This window comes from Gorilla gorilla, chromosome 9 (genome assembly GCF_029281585.2).
Source record: "Gorilla gorilla gorilla isolate KB3781 chromosome 9, NHGRI_mGorGor1-v2.1_pri, whole genome shotgun sequence".
NCBI classification, from domain to species: Eukaryota; Metazoa; Chordata; class Mammalia; order Primates; family Hominidae; genus Gorilla; species Gorilla gorilla.
The window spans coordinates 23,816,139-23,838,213 of NC_073233.2; the positions used below are offsets into that span (position 1 = coordinate 23,816,139).

The window sequence follows — 22,075 nt, forward strand, 5'->3', positions numbered from 1 at the left end:
GAGGGAGGAGGATGCCCACCAGACCTAGGACCTTGACCATCACCAACTACATAGTTCGAAATGTGAGGTAGCCTTGCCCCTCCCCTATGGGGTCAGTCACTCCAAGGAGCAACTGGGAGGGCAGGGGCCTCTCTTCTGCTCCTCCCGGCCCATCCCCATAAATAACCAATAAGGAGGGGTCCTGTGCACCCATCCCTCAGCCCCTGCTCCAGGCCAAGACCCCTCCTTCACATTCTGGGGCTTGACTCCCAGCCAAAAAATAGGCTGAGTGTTGGATTATAAATTGCTACAACGCTCTTGGAAAGCAATCTGGTGCTTTGTAGATAGAGCCACACAGAAATTCAGACCTTCTGATCCTATAATCCGTCTCCAAGGAATTTATCCTGAGTAATCATTCAAGAGCAGCGCAAAGCCATCAGCAAGATGGTATTAGCTGCAGCTAACACAAAATTCAATAAAACAAAACCACAACCACAGCAACAGCAACAAACCATCCCAAACGAAATAAACTGGAAATGTCCAACAAGAGGGGCTGTTGTAGTAAATGATGGTGCATCAGCTGTGGGGGAGATTTTGCAGTCAGAAAACGTGATAATTGACACTTCATTCTACTGCACATTTTCCCTGGTCATGGTTTTTTTAATTTAATTTTTTTCAATTTCATTGTCTTTATTTTTGTAGCTGCCTGAACTCCTTTGAGGAATGAGACAAGCTATAAATAAATTTAAAAATGAACATCCCAAAGCTGATGCAGCAACATGGAGTATGCTTCTGATATAATTAGCTTCTGCCCAGTTCTGGCTGTTGTATGGAGACGCTAAAGAATGAAAATGTGATTTTCCACTTCTTTCACCCTCCCCTTGAAGGGCAGCCTTTGTGCAGGGAGTTCTGGGTCCCCTTCAGGGCTGGGGCTGGGAGAGTAGAATCATCAGCTGCGTGTGTTCGTGTGTGTGTGTGTGTGTGTGTGTGTGTTTTGCAAGAAAAAGAAATAACCTTTAATATGTTCAATGATAATTTTCTGGATCTTCTGCTTGTGTCAAAAGCTATACATTTTCTCCTCAAAGCAGCTGCTCCAAGAACTAACTAGCCCTCTTTATCTCCCTCTAGCTGGGATAGACTAATTCCCCTCCACCCCCGCCTCTCTTCTTTCAATAACACTGTGTAGGTGTTAATGGCCTGGGCTCTCACCAGTGAACAGAATTGTCCTTTAAGCCAGCAACCCACAGGCAGTGGCACCCAAAGCCTCACCCCCAGCCCCCAGGGCAGAAGCCACACAGCTGGCATTGTTTCCACTGTCTCGGGAAGAAGGAGCCAAAAGCTGACCCTCAGCACAAATCAAAGGCCAATATGGAGACAGAATAACCACTTCTAGGCCCAGAGTAGGCAAGCTGTAGGCAAAAAAGGGGAGTTTTTTCAGCCACCCCATCTTTAGAAACAAGGGGAAAACTAGACCCTTTTCCACTCTTACGGTCTACAAGGTACACTCTACTGCTCCAAGGGGATCTAAAAGCACAAAAGGATTTAAACAAATAAGGAGAACTTTTCCCAGGCTGGAGATAAAAGTGAGAAACAGAAAGATGGGTGAATGTAATAATGTGTAGGAAGATGATGCTGGGAACCTCTGTTCTTCACATGGCTGCCAGCCCTACAGAGGACAGTACAGTAAGAACCAGGACAACCACTCCAGATTGGTATAGCTGGGGAATCTTCAGGCCTTTTCCTAGCTCCCACATCAAGTGTCAGACCCCATTCCAGGTATGATACATGAGAGGGAAGATGAGTGTAAACTTAGCTGTGTGGATCAGTGCTGGCCCCGGACACAGGGACTTCACGCGTTCCAAATAAGACTCAAAGTTCCCAGGGAGTAACAGGGCCACCATGCCAAAAAGAGAGACCCCTGCACTCAAAGCAATACCAGTGCCACGGTGGCAGATGGACATCGCCATGGGAAGAGACCAACTGTAGATAGTGATGTGGGGAGATATGGGACAGTTTGAACTTGTGTTCTTATTCCAGAACCTCTCCATCTCTTCTTTGGCTGTGATTCCCAAAGGAACAGCATTTCTGGTACAGAGCTGAGGGCTAAAGTGGGCTCGGAGACAATGACAACCAACATGTCTCAGCAAGAGCGCAGCCATCTTGGGTTCCGGTCTGGATGGAAGTGACCAGCTAATTGTGTTTTAAAGGTCTCTCTGAAGATCATCTTTTGGGGCTCTGGGGTGGATGTGGCTGGACCTGGGAAGTCTGGGGTTGTTACAGGCTCTGGCACCTCTCTGAGCACAATAGTCGGTCCTGTGCCCTAGCTGGGGGTGAGACAGGAAGGCAGGGAGCTGGGCATACAGCTGTCATGGGTTGAAGATCTGAGGCCTCGCCCTCATTTTCCTGAACCACATAAAGTTCTATAAGGTTCCAAGGTGGTGGAGGGGTGGGGAATATAGCCAAGAATAGATTTCTGTCCAACTCAGGCCCAAGGTGAGGTGACTCACCTTAATTTGATTTAGAAAGAAACCAAAACAAAAAGAAGAATATGATAGTGCTCAGATCTTGAAAGTTAAGGAGGAAGAACTATGTTAAATAATGGCAAGTGAAACAGGATTATAAAACCTTCTTCTTGTGTAAGTGTGATGCTGTTATGGAAAAGTTTAGTTGCGTGTAGGCTGGCCTGAAAGGCTGCCATCAAAACTGAAAGCCCTTCTGCAATAGTGTAGAGACATGGGTATTTTTTAGAATATCCTTTCCAAAAATATCCCTTAAGACTTATCCATTCAAGGCTGGGCACAGTGGCTCACGCCTGTAATCCTAGCACTCTGGGAGGCCAAGGTGGGTGGATCACCTGAGGTCAGGAGTTTGAGACCAGCCTGGCCAACATGGTGAAACCCCATCTCTACTAAAAATACCAAAATATTAGCCAGGCGTGGTGGCACATACCTGTAATCCTAGCTACTCGGGAGGCTGAGGCAGGAGAATCGCTTGAACCCAGGGGGCGGAGGTTGCAGTGAGCCGAGATCACGCCACTGCACTCCAGCCTGGGCAACAAGAGTGAAACTCTGTCTCAAAAAAAAAAAAAAAAAAAAAGACTTATTCATTCAAAAAAGGTCTCCCTGTTCCAGGCCTTGTGCTGGTGTGCTGGGTTCTGGGGGCTACAGTAGTAAATGATTGTGTAAGTTTTTCATACCCTCAACCCTTGCCCCATACAAAACAAAACAAACAAAACAACAAATCAACAAACCTGAGCTGGGATCAGATCACCCACTCCCCCTGGCTTTGCCCAAGGAATGTTTTCTGGCCCTTATGGGCACCAGCCTGGCATTGCAATACCAGGAGCTTTTCATTTCCAAAGCATTGATACATGTTCCAGAAGTTACGTGTCAGAGAGGCTTAGCCAGCCATTTGTACCTCTGATTAACTTCAGCTTTGTTGCCTGTGCAGGGCCAGGGGAGGAGCATGCAGGCTCACAGCTTGGGCCTAATTGCAAGATGCATCTGCAGGAGGGGAAGTGTATTTTGAGGTGCACGGGGCTATTTCCCATTCAGTCCAATAGTCAGTGCAGTCAACAGAGGGGGAAGGAAATCAGGTTAATGGTGTCAGTTGCTGGCAGCTGAGGAAGTGTGGCAGGAGGCATCTCAGTCAGACTGATCTTTACCTCCTTAATTGATGGGTGCCCCGGCTCTCCCTCAGCCATGCTCCCCACCAAGCCAGGCCAGGATATGCATAAGCAGCCCACTGTGGCTGCACCAACTGGCAGAAGGGCAGGTAGATATTGAAGACTTTCAGGCCAGGCACAGTGGCTCATGCTTGTAATCCCAGCATTTTGGGAGGCCAAGGCAGGTGGATCAATTACTGGGCATGGTAGAGGGCACCTGTAATCCCAGCTACTTGGGAGGCTGAGGCAGGGAAAATTACTTGAACCTGGGAGGCAGAGGTTGCAGTGAGTTGAGATCGTGCCACTGCACTCCAGCCTGACAACGGAGTGAGACTCCGTCTCAAAACAATGACAACAACCAAAAGAATTTCAGAGATGCTGGGGAAGGAAGGGGCACCAGGTCTCCAGGTCATGTTGTTTTTCTCCACTGCCTGTTCTGAGTTAGCGCCTCCACTGAGGAGGACAGAGGCTTCTCCCACTGCATCCCCAGGCCTGGCACACAGAAGGTGGGCAGGAAATATTTGTTTAAAAAAAATGAATGGAAGAAACGAAAGACCCAGGGTCAGGTGAGTAACACAAAAGAGAAACAGGGGCATTTGGAATTGACCCTGTGGCTCTGACCACATGCACAGCCACTATTCATGGGCATGATCAATCTCCCACAAGACTGGGAGGGCCAGGGCCATGCCTGCTTCCTCTTTAACATCCAGAACCTCCGTAGAGCCTGGCACAGAGGAAGCGCTCTGGAATGGGTGCCTCACAATGGACAGAATGAACTGGCAGCATATCGAGTGCTTGCCTGATAGGACCTAGGGCCCCTTTGTCACCTCTACAAAGCTTGTCCTCAGATACAGAGGAACCACCTAGAGTTATGCTGCTTCCTCAAGGAAAAAAAGATTGAACTGACTTCTAAAGGAAGAAACCACAGCCCTTGTCTCCAGCTTCCTCCCACTTTGCCTTCTCCTCATTGAAATCCCACCGTCTTGCAAGGTACAGCCCACATCGCCCCTACATGAATCTCTGGGTGAACTCCCAGCCCACATGGACTTCCTTCTCTGTGCTTCGCCTTTTGCTGTGGAAGACCTCACTGAGACATTTCAATTCACTGAGAGTCAGTCCTCTCTGCTGTAAAATGGGATAATAGAGCAACACACCTCACCAAGTTGTTATGAGGATGAAGTGCAATCACGCTTGCTAGGCGGCAAGCATGGAGCTGGCCACACGGTTCTGCTCTCGCTGCCACACTGTTCTGTGCATGTTAGCTCTGACTTCTTAGTGGAGCATAAACTCCTGGAGAACGGGGAGAACATCTTATCGTTTTTCCCTTCCCTCCTTCCTGGTGCTTGGCACAGAGTGGGGCACATGAATAGGGCTCACTCAACATCCACTGAGCAACTTATATTTCTATTTTTATTCAAGAGGAAATATCAATTCTGGATGTGACTTTTGATGCCAGAGAAACTGTGCCCATTCATTCCCTTTTCAGCCCCCTGTTTTATCCTGTACCAGTTCGGGACTCCATACACAGCTACTCTCAGTGATATTGATGGCGAGACCATCAGACAGAGTCACAGGTAATCTTGCCTGCCCAGAAGTCTGATGGTGCCGCATATGAGCAGGATGGGCCCCAACAGGAAATGTGACTCTGGGGCTCCTCTGCAGCGTCAGGACTCCAAGACTGGCGCCAGGGGTCAGAACAAGAGATGCCCCATTACCTCACGCCTAATGACCTGTGTCTTGATTCCTGGTAACAGAAGGCAGGAAGTCCAGAGGAGGTAAATGAACACGCACTCAAAGCATATGCCTGCAGCCAGGAGGTACCCTGCACCCTACCACCCGTCTCTCTCCCCCTCCCACTGCTGACTAACGGAGGGAAGAAAAACACATCCTCGGAAAGGCAAACACACTGAGCAAACAGCACTTGACTTTCAAAGCTCTCCCCAAGGGCTCTCCCCTTTCCCCTCCTCCGCTGCTCTCTTCCAGGGACCAACCTGGGCTGCTCTGTTTCTCTCCCTAGGTGACTTGGACAGGTGAGGAGTCCTGGGCGGGCTCCTGCTTGGCTCCAGAGCCCCTTTTTTCCAGAGTCTTCTCAGCTCTTGACAACATATCCCTAGGTCCTCCTGGCCCCAGGCCCATCACAAAGCCACGGCTTGTCTTCTGGGGGCTCTGGGGGACAATGAGCACCCACTAGGTAGGGTTCAGTGGGCTAGCCTGGGAACTCACACATCTTTTGATGCTGTTTATATAAGAAAACATGTCCCAGGCTGCAGTTTGGAATCCAGGAGATGAGTATATATCTCTTAGGAGCAGTCAAAGCAGATGTCACCTGCCCCCACTACATGAACTGAGGCTGCCCCAACTTTGCTGCTTGCTGTGCCAGGAACCTTGCTGACCCAGTGCCCCCACTTTCCTTGTTGTTTCCCTTCCCTCTCTCTATTTCAGCAACGACAAGCCTGCTCTACCCCACCCTGTTGTTCCTGGGAGAGGAAGTCCCCCGCTATCGGGAGAAGCCCTCTCCCACCTCGGCAGCTGTTCCTACTGCTGGGAACTGTCTCTAAACCTGTACAAAACTGGGGGGCTATACACAAGCAGGGGGTTACTCTTCATATAACCAGCCTCCAGGGGCAGGCAGGACTGACAGAGAGAAGGTTGAAGTGGGCCTGGGGCTAGGGACATTGGCTTTTCTGAGCTCCCTAGATGTTCCTTCCAAATTTCCCCTGTCTATGGAGTGCTTAGCCTGAGTGTGTTTGGAGGCTCTGAGAACCACAGGGTCAGGGATGAGGATAACAGGGAGAGACCAGGAACTTGGGGTGTCTTGGTGAAGAATCCAGGAAACAGTGGTTGCCTGCCATGCTCACAGCTCCATTCTGAGAAAATCAAATGCTAGCAGGACTTTCTGCATAAAACGCCATGGCTTGCGCCATGTATGGCAGACGGCCCAGCCACTGATGACTGGACCACATTCCCTGCCTGAGGCATAGGACACCATGGTCTGGCTGGACACAGGGAGGTTGGACTCCTGGGGTATTCATGGCCAGCCCCATACTGTGAGAACACTGCTGTGGGATATTTCCCTCCTAGACAGGGACATGCCTTGGTGCCCATGTTTCCAAACTGTCTTGGGGAGTGGGACAGCTTGGTGGCCACCTAGCTCCATCAGACGCTCTCTCTAGGCAGCAAGAATGCCAAGAATACACAGAACACCTGAGTGACCGTCTCATTCTCCATGAGACTTGTTGTATGGGTCTATCTGGGAGACACTACCAGCACCCCCTCCATTACCACCTTCCCTCCCCCACCAGGTGTGTCTCTTCCTGGCACCAAAAGAACCAATTTTAGTTGGAGGAGGTGGTCAGTAGCCTCTCTTAATTTCCTACCCTAATTCTACTCCTTTCAGAGCCCAGAGATTTTTTTTCTCCTAAGAGGAAATGGCCTCATAATGGTGCCCCATGGTGTCCTAAGTCTTCTTCACCCCACAGAGGCCCCCAGCTCTTTGTGGAAAATAGCCTGAGACCAGGAGTTAAGAGACTTTGGAGGATCTAGTCCGAGCCATGCTACTAACCTCAGGAGGGATCTCAGGAGCACACTCCCCTCTGGCCTTAATTTCCCATCTGTAAAATAGTTCTACCAACTTACTCTCCTTGCCACGTTCTGTGTAATCCCCACTCATCTGTCTTCTAATTCAAAAATTCTCTCTTCAGCTATACTCATTCATGTAACCTGTGCACTGAGTAAGTTTTGGTTTCTTTTTTGTTTTCTTCTTTCCAGGGGCTTCCACTTGGCCATAATGACTCTTAGACTGGACAGGTCAGGGAACCAGTGTGAAGTCAGCTGGTTGCTAAATATCTACATCCCAATTATGCACTTGGGAAGTAACCACCATGGGATGGGTCCACGGAGCCACGAGACCAACTGTGAGATAAACTTGGGCCAGGACTCCATGGATCACCTGACCTCCATAAGCCCTCACTCTGACCAGGGGACAATTGTTCACTGAATTAATTTCCATAACTAAAATTTCAATTTCTAAAAAATCTTTTGGGCTGGGCACAGTGGCTCATGCATGTAATTCCAGCACTTTGGGAGGCTGAGGCGGGTGGATCACGAGGTCAGGAGTTCAAGACTAGCCTGGCCAATATGGTGAAACTCTGTCTCTACTAAAAATACAAAAATTAGTCGGGTGTGGTGGCATGTGCCTGTAGTCCCAGCTACTTGGGAGGCTGAGACAGGAGAATCGCTTGAACCTGGGATGTGGAGGTTGCAGTGAGCCGAGATTTTGCCACTGCACTCCAGCCTGGGTGACAGAGCGAGACTCCATCTCAAAAAAGGAAAAAAAAGTTTTACATTCTCAGTAAAATGGTTTCAAGTATATTGGACTCTAGGACTTTTACCAGTTTTGGTCTTTTTCTTCTTCCTTGGCTTGGGGTTCCCAAACTACTTGGTTAATACAAATTCATTCCCTACACCTGTGAGTACCTTCAGCTTGGGCTTCTGATATTTAAGGATAACTAGTCTTTTTCTTTTGCATAGCCCCAAGTGGATGGAAGCTTTCTTGTAGCTTCCCCAGGGCAATGACAGCTCAGTCTGACTTACTAAAAAGTCTTCATTCTTAGGAGAGTTCAAAACTGTGGTCATTTACTTACTTGCTGCTGTCTGTCAATAACATATCAGTTCCATGAGGAATGAAACTTCATCTCTCTTCCTCATCACTGTATCCTGAGGGCCAGCACAGTGTCCAGCACGTAGCAGGCTTTCCATGCACGTTTGTTGGATAAATGAATGAAGAGTACTTTGATTTCTGGGAGCTTAGCTATCAGAGCCAGTTTGAGGCTCCCCTACTGAGTCGGATAATCTCAAGGCCTCCTGCTTCTGTCCCTGCACCCCCTCTCACCCGAGCTCTGACACCCTCTCCTTGCATGTAGGCAGCAGCACCCAGGGCTGGCTGTGTGGGGTGAACTCACTGGAGATGGAGGTATAGATGGCAAAGGCCCTGAGGCTGGTCATCTCCTTCCTGCGGGTCGTCTCCACCCGCGTGCGGAAGATGTTTTCCCAGGCGTACAGCTTCAGCAGCTTGATGCCGCGGAGCATCTCGTTGGTCTGCTTCAGCCGCTCATTGGAATACTCCTGCAGGGGTCCCCGAGTCAGAGGGGAGAGGCTTCTGCTCCGTCTCCCACCCGAGAGGAAGGCCTGAGTGTCAATACTGTCACTGCCATGCCCGCCTCCTGTCCCCACCGGGAGGCAGCCTCCTCCCCCATTGACTCCATTTCCCAGACAAAGAAGCTGAGGCCTGGACAGGTGAAGTGGCTTACTCAAAGTCAAAGTCAAAGTCAAAGTCAATGACAGTGTGGGTGTGTGGGAGGAGACCTGCTGCTGTCGGGGGAAGGAGGGGAAGAGGGACAAAACACACACACCTTTGGGCACTCACCAGTGTGCTCCGCTGGGCCTGAGACAGCTTGGTGGCCACGAAGTACTGGACAGGAGCCAGTAGAATGATGACAGCTGCTCCAATTAAGGCACTGACTCCGAGTACGTAGTAGAGGAGAATCACACCCACAATGATCTGAGGAAGGGGGTCATGGGTCAGGTCCCTTTGACCTGATGGTTGCCCTGCCAGGAGGTGCTGGCAAAATCCCTGTTTCCCCAGTCCCCTAGAGTGGGACAAGCCCTGGTGCCCAGGTTTCCAAATTGTCTTGGGGAGTGGAGTGCAGGGAAGGAGGAGAAACAAAGCAATTTCAAAAGGAGGTTAGCATAATGGGCTCTCATGCAAGCAGAGGGTTGCTGGGCTGGTAACTAACTGCATTTATCTGCAAGGCTGGTTGAAGCCTTAACTCTCTCCAGTCTATTTTCCAGATGGAAATCTCAGAGCTGAGATTGCACAATGTTTGTGACAGCACCTTTTGTTCTGTTTGCTGGCTCTCAGGGCTTATGGTTACTGTCATTGGAAAAAAGTGATAACTGAGCAAAGAGGCAAAGTTACTGCACCCATGCCAGACAAAACCAGCCTGGGGTCCGAGAATTCACTTTTCATTCTTATGCTCTTGGTTTCTTTAATTTTTTTAATGAATCTGCCAGGTATTCCCTGAAAAGAGAATTCCTTCTGCATCTAGCTTTATGTAAATGACTGCCTACTTCTGAATATTTATGAGAAGTGTAAATGGCCAGTCCCCAAAGCGCCAAGATGACAGTTTCTTAGGTTGCCTTCAAAGGCAGACACCTCTAAATACAGGGCTTTTTCTCAAAGAACAGATGTGCTGGCTTCCTTAGCTAAAAAAAGAGAGAGAGAGAGAAAGGACTGCTTGCCTTGGTCCTGTAGTCCCAGAGCCCTACACCAGATTGGCATTAAGCTCCCAGCGCCGCCTCAAGGATAAAGGAGTAAGTGGGAGGCCCTGTAATTTAATCACAGAATGCCTCCTGGCTTAGGAGGTATCTTAGAGGCTGGGAAGTGGCCCCTTCACCACCTGCCTCCCAGTGTTTAACAGGTGTTAGATGCTGGCACGGATGGGCAGAGGACCATGATAGAGATGAAGTACCCTCTTCCCTGGCCTGCCCTGCAGCATCACCCTCCTGGACTTATCTCTGGCATCCAGTCCTTCATTAGTTGTGCTCAAATGGAGGCCATCAGGGTGTTCTTCAGCCAGCTTGGGTTGGGCCTGACAACAAGAAGGCTCCCATGGCACCCCAAGCTCACTAAGAGGGCACCTTGTGAGCCGGTGTCTGCACCCACACCACCTCCAAGGGACTGGCAGCGGCTGGGGTGGGAGCTGGTGCTGCAGCTGCTGCTGTTCCCTGGCTCCTCCTCATGCTCCCCCATCCCCTCCTCCTAGGTGCTCCCAAGACCCCTTGGTCCATTCCTCTCTTCTGCACAGGTCTGAATGGCCCTCATGTGGAAGAAATCATGGATTCTGAGTGTGCAAAGCAACTGTGAGAAATAAAAGGACTATTTTGTCTCCTATTCACAGGTTAGGAAAACAATCTAGCGTAGTGGGGAGGACATAGTCTTTGGAGTCTGTGGCCCTGAGTTTCAAGGCCCCAGCCTTTTGCTGTGCAGTCTTGGGTGAGTTACTTAACCTCTCTGGTTTTCAGCTTCTTCATCTTTAAAACGGTGATTATAATGCCCACTCTGAAGGACTCTGTCCACTCTGCAGGACTATTGTGAAGATTAAATGAACCTTTATGATAAGCACCTAGAATTGTGGCTGGCATATAGTTGGAGATCAATACAAGGTGGCTTACCCTCCTCTCAGAAAATAAATGAAAAAGCTTCCTGAGAACTCTGCCACGGGGGAACCGCAGAAAGGAGATGTGTGAGTATGGTGCTGCCACTGGTTCACTGCGTGGCCCAGGGTAAGGCACCTGCCCTCTCTGGGCCTCTGATACCCAGGAGACTGGGAAACACAGAGGCCTCCATTATAGCTAAATTCCTCAACCTGGTGTTCTTGATAAATGTCAGGGGGGCACCCATGAAGCCCCTGAAATTATAGCCCAAATGTTTGAGCAAGCATTTATTTTTCTGAGAAAGTTTCACTAGCCTTTCAAAAGTATGTGTAGATTAACGGTGGCCAAGGGCTGGGGGCGAAGATGAGGAGTGACTGCCAATGGGTACGGGTTTCTTTTTGGGGAAATGAAAACTTCCACATTTGTGATGATGGCTGTACAGCTCTGTGAATATAGGACACTAAAACCCACTGAGTTGTACGCTTTAAATGAGTGGGTTATATCTCAATAAAGCTGTGTGCATGTGACCAAAAAAAGATTATGAAACAACAAGAGCCCTCAGGGCTTACACTGGAACGGGGCTTCTGCACTCATGTCAATATTATAAAAAGCCTTGTGTGCCCTGTGGCTAACCAGGCTGCACACAGAATCCTAACCACATGAGTTTCTTTGCCATGGGGCTGGGATTGTATCAACTCCCAGGAGTAACACTGGTTCTTGAGTGCTGGTCAAATCTATAAGTGGCAAAGGTGTATACAAAAACAGAAAACCAAAGGACGCTTCATGATAAATGAGCAAAGGTAAGAAATCAGTAGATATAAAAATCCCTACCCCCAGTGCAAGGGTTAAATTATACAAGGGAGAGGGGCTGGGACAGGGCCAGGCATAGGGCAAGGGCTGTTAATATTAGTTAGCACTATTAGCAATGATGCATGTGCAACAAACCCTGTGAGTACTAGTAATGGTAACCATGCAGCAGGTTTAGTAGACAAAACCTGATTTCTTTTTTTTTTTTTTTTTTTTTTAGACGGAGTCTCGCTCTGTTACCCAGGCTGGAACGCAGTGACGCGATCTCAGCTCACCGCAATCTCCGCCTCCCGGGCTCAAGCAATTTGCCTGTCTCAGCCTCCGGAGTAGCTGAGACTACAGGCACATGCCATCATGCCCGGCTAATTTTTGTATTTTTAGTAGAGACGGGGTTTCACCATATTGGTCAGGCTGGGCTCGAACTCCTGACCTCAGGTGAACTATCAGCCTCAGCCTCCCAAAGTGCTGGGATTAGAGGAGTGAGCCACTATGCCTGGCCAACAAAATCTTACAAACTGCTTGTTCAAGGGGACACAACAGAAAGTGCCTTGTAGCCTTTTGAATGCTGTGTACATGTTAGGATCCTCCCAGGCTGTGTCTCTCTGCATCAGGCCCTCACAGCCTAAAGTGTTAACTAATGAGAGAAGCATGGTCAGAAATCTTCATTTTTCATGTTTCAAAAAAAAAAATTGTGTTAGAGATGAGGTCTCTCTATGTTGCCCAGGCTGGACTCGAACTCTTGGGCTCAAGCCATCCTCCTACCTCAGCCTTTTGAGTGGCTGAGACTACAGGCATGAGCCACCACACCCAGCTTAGAAAGTCTTGTGCATAAAAGGTTGGTTGGTAACTAAACTAGATGAGATCTCCAGGCCCTTTTGTAGCTTTTATAGTCATTGATCTGTCTTGGCAGAATGGAGCGGGGGCAGTCTGGGCATGGGTAGGTGGTAATGGGGGATAGCATATATGACTGTTCCCATAAAAAAGAACATCAGATTCCCTGCATCCCATCTTGTCTAGCTGTGTCCCTGTGGGAGCCTCTCCCCTTTTTTTCTTTTAATATTTTTTAACTCTAAGCTTTACAAGTAAGGAGGACCAATACAAATCACTGGAGATGAAGGTTTATGGAATCTTTATCCCAAGAAGCAATGGATTCTGGATTGGTAACACCTCACTCACACCAAACATGTGCAAGTTAGAGGGATCTGATATTTACGAAATGAAGACTCTGGGGGGCACTCTGCCTGCTGTGTTACTTACATTATCTAACTGAATTGCCATAGCAACTCCAGAGGGTGGGCATCTTCCCCATTTCATAGATAAAGAAACCAAGGCTCAGAGAGGTTAAGTATTTGAATCAGCCTGTCTCACCCAAGTCACTTTCTGCTACATCAAGCTCTCCCGGTGGAACCTTCCCGCCCTCTGGGAATGGGTCTGGGATTTCAGTTTCTGGCCTGAACACCAGGGTGAAGATTTAGTCCCAGGCATAGGACAGGATCAGACTCTGTGGTGGAAGAGCTCCGGATGGGAGATGGGACACATGAAGCCCGAGGTCAGATCAACCACGCTGACGATTCTCCTCAGATTATTGGGGGATAATGTACCTCTTCCTGAGCCAGCACCAAAGGTTGTCTTGCTTTTAAAAAATACCATGTTTTAACGTTTTTATTTTTATTTTTTAAGAGACAGGAGTCTCTCTGTTGTCCAGGCTGAAGTGCAGGGGCGTGATCATTGCTCACTGCAGCCTTGAACCCCTGGGGTCAAGCAATCCTTCCATCTCAGACTCCCAGGTAGCTGGGACTAAAGGGGCGCACCACCACATCTGGCTAAAAAACACCAGGTTTTGTTTGTTTTTGAGACAAAGTGTCACTCTGTCGCCCAGGCTGGAGTGCAGTGGTGTGATTGTAGCTCACTGCAACCTCTGCCTCCTGGACTTTAGGTAATCTTCCCACCTCAGCCTCTGAGTAGCTGGGGCTATAGTTGTGAGCCACCACCCCCAGCTAATTTTTTGTACAGACAGGGTCTCACTTTGTTGCCTAGGCTAAAAGTATCGTGTTGTTGATTTCCAAAACTTATACACGCTTATTAGAGAATTTAGAAACACATAAAGAAAATAAAAATCACTTATAATCCCACTATGTGATTTTCCAATTCTTTTTCATGTGTGAATCTGTACAAATGTATACATAACTTATATTCCAGTTTAGTAGTAAGCATACAACATACACTATTTGTAACTTACTCTTTTTGCTTAAAAATACATCGCTAACACTTTTTGATGTAATTAAATATTTTGCTACAACATAGCTTTTAAGATCTGCGAGCATTCCACGTACGATTTTTCTTTTCTTCTTTTTTTTTCTGCATAGAAGGGGTCTCACTGTGTTGCCCAGGCCAGTCTTGAACTCCTGTGCTCATGTGATCTTCCTGCCTCAGCCTCCCAAAGTGCTGGGATTACAGGTGTGAGCCCCTGCACCTGGCTTGATTTTTCTATAGTTTATAAAGTTGGCTCCATTTTTAAAGTCTTAATGATACTGCCTTCTCTGGTCATTAAGAGAGATGGTCAGTGCTTGCAGAGTATGGGACAGGAGGGACCCAGAGGTAAGCCTGTGGTATAGCCAAGTGTGTGAAAGGTACAGGCAAGCATGGAGTGGAAGACGGTGTGCTCCTAGTTACTGGCCATGGACCAGCAGATTCTGGTTGTATGTCCTGCTGCCCCCCTCCCTTCCCCTCAGCCCATCTAGTACCTGTACTGGCATAGCCCAGAGGTTTGGGCACAAGAAGAAAAACCACATGAGCTGATTGGTGTCGATGGCAACCAGATTACAGATCTGTCCAGCAGTCATTTCTCCCATGGATAGGTTGGAGGTGGACAGGTGCATAATTTTATTGTAAATCTTGGTCTAGAAATGAGAGCAGAGTGTTTCACATTCATCATCATTCTCATCATCATCACCACACCAGATGCCACCTGTTACAGTGTGCCAGGGGCTTCTCAGACAGTCCCCATGGTGCCCTAGAGCAGCTCTGTAAGGTGGTACTGTATCACCGTTCCAACTTACTAGTCTACTCCAGCACAGCAAGCTACTTCTCCAGCAAGTAAGGCCTTTTCCTGTAGACAGGACTTAATTGGTTCTTTATTTTTATTTAATTTAATTCATTTACTTATTTATTTAGAGACAGAGTCTTGCTCTGCTTCCCAGGCTGGAGTGCAGTGGCATGATCTCAGCTCACTGCAGCCTCCACCTTCCGGGTTCAAGCAATTCTCAAACTCCTGACCTCAAGAGATCCACCCACCTCGGCCTCCAAATGCTGAGATTACAGGCATGAGCCACCGCACCCGGTCTGTTCTTTATTTTTTAAAGCAGATCTTCATGTCCACTTGTATTCTTGATTTACCAGAGGCAGTGGAGAACACAGATCAGAGCCATAAAAATGATGAAGTGGGGCAGGCCATCTGTTTTAAAGTGGCCTTCTCCAGCCGAGGGAGGGGATCTGCTCTGAGACCAAGTCCGGTCATAATTGAGCCTTGAAACAAAACAAGGGTTCGACTTTGGAAGGTCTGATGTGTTACACGACCGCGTGAGTCAGTCAGCCCCAGCACCATCCCCAGAGTGCAGCCACCCCAAGGACCCTCACAGGGCAGACGGAGAGCAGCCGTGGTAATGGCCTCCCCGAGCTCTGAACCTAAACGCTTTATGTGCAGAGTGATCATGACTCCCAGAAAGACTGCAATTTTTGGATGTGTGCTCTTGAACAAGGAAAAATGCATCTGGGTCTTAAATGTCCTCAGGATGCCTGCTCTTGGATAAAATTCTATTATTCATTCTGTTGTAAGGTGGGCTCCCCGCCCTTAATTCCTCTTTTGTGTAAACCCAGGCTTTTTTGTGGGTCAGGTTTTCTTAAGGCAGGAACCTATTCTATGTCTTTCTGTGAGCTAATATACACCATGGGCAAGGTTTAAAATAATGAACCTATTCTGTCTTTCCGTAAGTTTATATATACCATGGGTAAGGTTTAAAATAATGGCAATGACATTTTTAAAGAAATCTATATACCTCCTAGGTTATGTGAAATGAGACTTTAAAAGATAATCACCTAGTTTCAGTGAAGTAGGGACACCAAGTGATCTGTGAAATAAAGTCTTATTAAGTGAAGACCAGCATACACAGAAATGCACAACTGACTGACAGCTAGTAATTATGTATAATTCAGGAATTGTGCTTAATAACTTTTTATGCACAAAGCGTGGTTATTCTCTAACCCATGAAGACACAGGCTCTCATCCGTAAGGGTACATTTTCCGGAAATCTCCAAAAGAAAGAAAGAAAGGGGTTTTTTCTCCCTAACTCCTTTCTTTTCTTTCTTTCTTTCTTCTTTCTTTCTTTCTTTCTTTCTTTCCTTCTTTCTTTCTTTCTTTCCTTCTTTCTTTCTTTCTTTCTCTTTCTTTCTTTCCTTTCTTTCTTTCTTTCTTTCTTTCTTTCTTTCTTTCTTTCTTTCTTTCTTTCTTTCTTTTCTTCCTTTCCTTTCCTTTCCTTCTTTCTTTCTTTCCTTCTTTTTTTTTTTTTTTTCAGAGTCTTGCTGTGTCGCCCAGGCTGGAGTGCAGTGGCGCCATCTCAGCTCACTGCAAGCTCCTCCTCCTGGGTTCACGCCATTCTCCTGCCTCAGCCTCCCGAGTAGCTGGGACTACAGGCACCCGCCACCATGCCTGGCTAATTTTTTTTTGTATTTTTAGTAGAGACGGGGTTTCACCATGTTAACCAGGATGGTCTCGATCTCCTGACCTTGTGATTCACCCGCCTTGGCCTCCCAAAGTGCTGGGATTACAGGCGTGAGCCACTTTTTTTCTTTTTTTTTTTTTTTGAGATGAAGTCTCACTCTGTCGCCCAAGCTGGAGTATAGTGGCACGATCTCGGCTCACTGCAACCTCCACCTGCTGGGTTCAAGCGATTCTCCTGCCTCAGCCTCCCGAGTAGCTGGGACTACAGGCACCCGCCACCATGCCTGGCTAATTTTTTTTTGTATTTTTAGTAGAGACGGGGTTTCACCATGTTAACCAGGATGGTCTCGATCTCCTGACCTTGTGATTCACCCGCCTTGGCCTCCCAAAGTGCTGGGATTACAGGCGTGAGCCACTTTTTTTCTTTTTTTTTTTTTTTGAGATGAAGTCTCACTCTGTCGCCCAAGCTGGAGTATAGTGGCACGATCTCGGCTCACTGCAACCTCCACCTGCTGGGTTCAAGCGATTCTCCTGCCTCAGCCTCCCGAGTAGCTGGGACTACAGGTGCACGCCAACATGCCTGGCTAATTTTTGTATTTTTAGTAGAGATGGGGTTTCACTATGTTGGTCAGGCTGGTCTCAAACTTCTGACCTTGTGATGAACCCGCCTCAGCCTCCCAAAGCGCTGGGATTACAGTCATGAGCCATTGCGCTCCACCCCCCCTAATTTGTTTCTATAATTAATGCCAGTATTTCCTTTTTGTGGCATAGTAATGAATCTCTGTTATTAACATGAAAGATTCAAGCAATTTGATAAAAATGATTATATGCTAACACATTAAAAAACCATTTTTGGCTCTTTTGGCATAATTGGAAAATGTAATTTATGACATACACACAGTAGTATATTTAATTACAAAACTGCCCAACCACAAAAGTGGCTGTTGCTTGTGGTGGTGCAAGTCTGCCTGTCACTGGAGGGGTGTGAGGAGAGGCTGGGATTTCTAGAGAGGTTTTCTGAACTGAGCAACAGCTTGGTTCCTCCCAGCTCTGGGCCCCCATGAGTCTTAGAAGGTCTTAGATTTTTCCTGGGCTTTTTCCACTATTGTCACATAATGACATCCCTGAGGAAATACTCTGCTTTCCCAGTGAGAAACCACTGGGGATGGGCAGGGTTGCCATATATAGCTGCACAGGTTGTGCACTGCACAACTCGGGAGGGCACCGTTCACACAGACTATTCCAAGATAGCCAGAGTTTGGACTCTGACATTGTCCCCAGCCCAAGCTATATCCTTGTCCTCTCGGTCCCTTTTCTGCAGAGCTTCTTCTCCTGTCTCCCACATGACTAATGTTAATGATTCTGAGGAACATTTCCAAAGAACAAGGTAGCTTCAGGATTTTACCACAACTTCATGGACATCACTAGGCATAGCTGCATCTAGTTATTCCCAATGCCCATTCTCCTCTTTGCACAGAGAATTTCTAGCAGTGCATATATAGCTGTCAAGAATAAAGACCAAGCTCTTTCTAGACTCTCTAGATACGGCCATTTGGCCACTTTCTCACCAATGGGATGCGAGAGGGTATGTGCAAATCAGGTATTACCATTTTAAAAGGAAAATGCGTTCCCTCCTCTTGTCCCTTCTTCTGGCTAGTTTAAATGTAACTATAGTGGCAGTTTCAATACCCACCACGGCTATGGAGACAAAAGTCACAAAAGAAGGCTGGCAGAGCAACATGACAGAAGAAACCAGGTCTCTGATCATTGAGTAGCTCCTGTGTCAGCCCTGACTCTATCTGAAGAATAAACAAACTTCTATCCCATTTAAACTACTCTCAATCAGGATGTCTCTCTAGTCTGATAGCTGAACCAAAATCCTAGTGAAGACCCTGGGGCTTGGACAACTCTCATCATCACCTTCTTCAGAGGGGCCCTGAACACTCCCTGGCTTTGATCATCTTTCCAAGAAACTCTAAGAAGGAAATCACAGAAGGCAGGACCAAGAGCCTAGACTTAAGTGACCCAACAGACCAAATAGGTCACTCTCATTAGTGAGCAAGACTTAAGGGTTCAAATAGAACTTAGAGCAGTGGTCCTCAACCTTTTTGGCACCAGGGACTGGTTTCGTGGAAGACAATTTTTCCATGGACCTGGGGGAGAGGGATGGTTTCAGGATGAAACTGTTCCACTTCAGATCATCAGGCATTAGATTCTCATAAGGAACACACAACCTAGACCCTTGCCTGCACAGTTCACAATAGGGTTCACACTCCTATGAGAGTCTAATGTAGCCGCTGATCTGACAGGAGGCAGAGCTCAGGTAGTAATGCTTGCTCCCACTGCTTACCTCCTGATGTGTGGCTCAGTTCCTAACAGGCCATGGACCAATACCCCATCTTAGAGGGGACCCTGTCTTAGAGGCTATCTAGACCTCGTATGTCAAGCACATTCCTTTTTTCACACCCAAAGAAGACTGTCTGGTAGCAGAACTCTGGAACAGCCACGTAGAGAGGATTCCAAGGTTGCATTTACCCTTGGTCAGAAAGAGTGCTGTGATCAATTAGTGATGTCTACCACTTTCAAGCCAAGGGCTGAGCAGCTGGCTTTTCAGACCTAGTCCAAGGCAGAACCAGAGCCAGAGCTACACTGTCTCCCAAGTTCAGCCCAAGATATTTTCCACTATCCCACACTGCCTTGTCAATGGTTACTGTTTTAAAACATCGTTAATGGGCAACAAAAAAATAAATTTACAGCAGAATTATTCTTGAGTGTCCGTAAGGATGAATAACACTCATGGACATTATTCCTAATAATGGTTCTTATGGCAAAGTGAAAAAATAATCATCCAAGTACCTGTATTGCTCCTCTCAAGTTAATTCCAGTTTCAATGGCCACATAGTAGGATGCTTGCAGAAATGTCCTTTGCAGTAGGAGGGCAAGGAACAGAAGCACGGCTAAGACGTAGGCATTGGCAAGGAACTCTTGGGATGAGACAAAGTAAACCCCGAGAAATTGTGTCTGTTGGAAAGAGAAGTTCAGAGGTGACTGTCATTGCCAGCAAAATGACCACCGTAGAACACATCACTGTGCCATAATGGACCACGGCCATCATTATTACAAGACCCTCTGGGCTTGCAAAGGCTTGTGCAATTGTTTATGAGTGAAAAATCAGATTGATAAATCCAACTAAATGTTTTTCTAACTACAGGGAAGGTTGCTTACACCCTGTTCGTCTCTCCACTTGGGGGAACAGAATGGGGCCCAATTACAACTGCAGGCCCATAAATATGACTCTTAGCATTGTGGCCACAGAACCAGGGGAGAGCATTCTGGATGAGGTAAGAATAAATAGAGCAGCTAAAACCTGAACTGGTACAACAAGTCTCACGGTGCATGTCCTCTGCTACAGAAATGGAATCAGCAGCTCCCTTGTTCCGAACTTACCAACAGCCTGTAATGTAGCAATTACTGAGCAGAAAAGGCCAGTGGAAAACATGGCACCGTAGAGCTCTCAGGAGAGAATGAGAGCTCATCACTTACAAGAGACTGAAAAGATTTCAGACCCAAGCCCGCCAGCCTCATGGGCTCCCAGGGCCTCCTGTTAAATTTAAGGTTCTCTTGTGTACTTCCAGCAAGATCTCAGATGGCAACCAGTGAAGAAAAACAAACATTTTAACTTTGTTGCTAAAGATACCAGGGATCAACAGTGTGTCTATTTCCAAATTAAGCATCAATAACTCCCAGGAAAACTTTGATCTTGATAAATCCATTGCTCCCCAGCAGAGCCACATCAATATTTCCATGAAGACAGATCTCTGCTCTTTCTCAGACACTGCCTTGGACTGTGCATCCTGTTTGGCAGGGTGTGGGAGCTGCTGCAGGGTAAAGAGGGATGGAACAAAGTGATGAGAAGGAGTTTGAGGGCACATCCACAATCAGAATCAGGCAGAGAGGGCCCAGGCTCTCATTGGAGGCCTTTCCCTAGAGTCAGGGATTCCTGGATCTTGGATCAGAGCTTCCTGATGGTGGCCTCTCAGTTTAACAGAGGTTCTCTAAGCCAGCTCTCACTGCTCCCTGGAGCTGTCTGGTCCTGCTCACCACTGTCTCTACCATGCTCTGTGCGACAGGGGTCTGTATCTGTTGGCGGCAGCAGGAAGCAGCCACAGGGAGACCACTGAGGGATGCGTGCAAGACTCTAAGAGGAAGGCCCTACCGAGGCTCTCTGTCCCATTCGCCAGTGCACCAGAGGGAGAGGCAGAGGGAGGAGGTCGAAGGTAGAAGGGCAGGGGTGGGCTGGAAGCAGAAAAATGGGCCTTAAAATTAGGCTGCAGGGAGAGACCTGAATTTCCAGGGGAGGAAGGGGCAGGAGACAATATTTATCAGGTGCAAAACTCTATCCTCACAATACCCTAATGAGGAGGGTACCATTATTAGCCCCATTTCATACATGAAAAAAAGGAGTTTCAGCAGGGTTAGTGGCTGGCCCAAGGTCACATGCTGGTAAGGGGACAACATGTGAACATGAACCTGAGTGATGTCAAAAACACTACCCCAGACCCACTGTCTAGGCCTCGTCCAGGCCTTTGACCTTAAGCGTCCTAGTGTCAGTTACAGGTTTGTGACTTGTAGGGGATGGAAACATGCCCCCCTGGCTGGTACTGGGTCAGAAATATAGGCATGTGGGTTTAGGAAGACCCGGTCCTGTTTAACATGCCCTGGGATTCTTCTGTCCCACTGTCCTCTGCAGAGACGCAGCTCTGGAGACTGGAGTCCACTATTTTAAAGCAACAACACATCATGAGAATTTATCCCAAAGAAAATAATTTCACATAAGGTAATGGCTGTATGAACACAGACATTTATTTTGGGGTCAGAGCAGGAGGAGAATGCAAAAACCCATATAAATGTCCAACCACAGGGAATGGTTAGGTAATTAAGGTACTCATGGGAACACTATGCATCCAAGACCATAGATTCTCATGAAAGCTCTGGAGAAACATGGAATGCCACACACACGCTGTGTTACAATGAGCAGAAAACACACAGGCTGGAGAATGAGGGCTGATTCTCATTCTCCGTGAGAATGAGCCAACTGATCATGTTTGTTCGTTAGACTATGGGTGTTACTTAAATATACTCGTCGGTATTTGTGCATTTTTAACAAAACAACAAATTCTGGTTTTGCAGCTCTAAAGGCAAAACTTTGACTTCCTCTCTCCCCCCCAACAAACATAACCTAGGGTCAGAAATCTACTTTTGTGGATTGAGAATTTTGTGACCTGTTAAAATAAAAATTTCACTGCAGCTATAAGTCATTGGGTCATTATTAGACCTCTCTTCAAAGAGTTGGTTTAAAAGGGATAGAACCTGGAATAGCTAAGTTTCAGTTAAGAAGCGGGTACCTGACTAGGCGTGGTGGGTCACGCCTGTAATTCCAGCATTTTGGGAGGCTGAAGTAGGCAGATCACCTGAGGTCGGGAGTTTGAGACCAGCCTGGCCAACATGCTGAAACCCTGTTTCTACTAAAAATACAAAAAAATAGCTGGGCATGGTGATGCATGCCTGTAATCCCAGCTACTTGGGAGGCTGGGCCAGGAGAATTGCTTGAACCCAGAAGGCAGAGGTTGCAGTGAGCTAAGATTGCGCCAGTGCACCCCAGCCTGGGAGACAGAGTGAGACTCCATCCAAAA

The 22,075-nt window shown here is 47.5% G+C and overlaps 2 protein-coding genes across 13 annotated transcripts in view; both read right to left on the bottom strand.

Annotated features, from left to right (window-relative positions):
- The window catches only part of ABCC8 (ATP binding cassette subfamily C member 8), an 84,184-nt gene that overhangs the window by 41,159 nt on the left and 20,950 nt on the right, over positions 1-22,075 (bottom strand). For all 12 annotated transcript variants that reach the window (XM_055355964.2, XM_031016116.3, XM_031016117.3 and 9 more), the window contains exons 7-10: positions 19,239-19,403; positions 14,410-14,565; positions 9,069-9,203; positions 8,605-8,767 (exon numbers count right to left, since the gene is read on the bottom strand). In XM_055355964.2, the coding sequence (XP_055211939.2) occupies positions 8,605-8,767; positions 9,069-9,203; positions 14,410-14,565; positions 19,239-19,403 (619 nt within the window). The remainder of the gene's footprint in view (positions 1-8,604; positions 8,768-9,068; positions 9,204-14,409; positions 14,566-19,238; positions 19,404-22,075) is intronic.
- On the bottom strand, positions 853-2,541 carry LOC101129839 (succinate dehydrogenase cytochrome b560 subunit, mitochondrial-like). The gene is made up of 2 exons (XM_063710788.1): positions 1,900-2,541; positions 853-1,735 (listed from the first exon to the last, which is right to left on the bottom strand). Exons 1-2 carry the CDS (start codon positions 2,136-2,138, stop codon positions 1,522-1,524), a joined length of 453 nt encoding a protein of 150 aa, XP_063566858.1. The 5' UTR covers positions 2,139-2,541; the 3' UTR covers positions 853-1,521.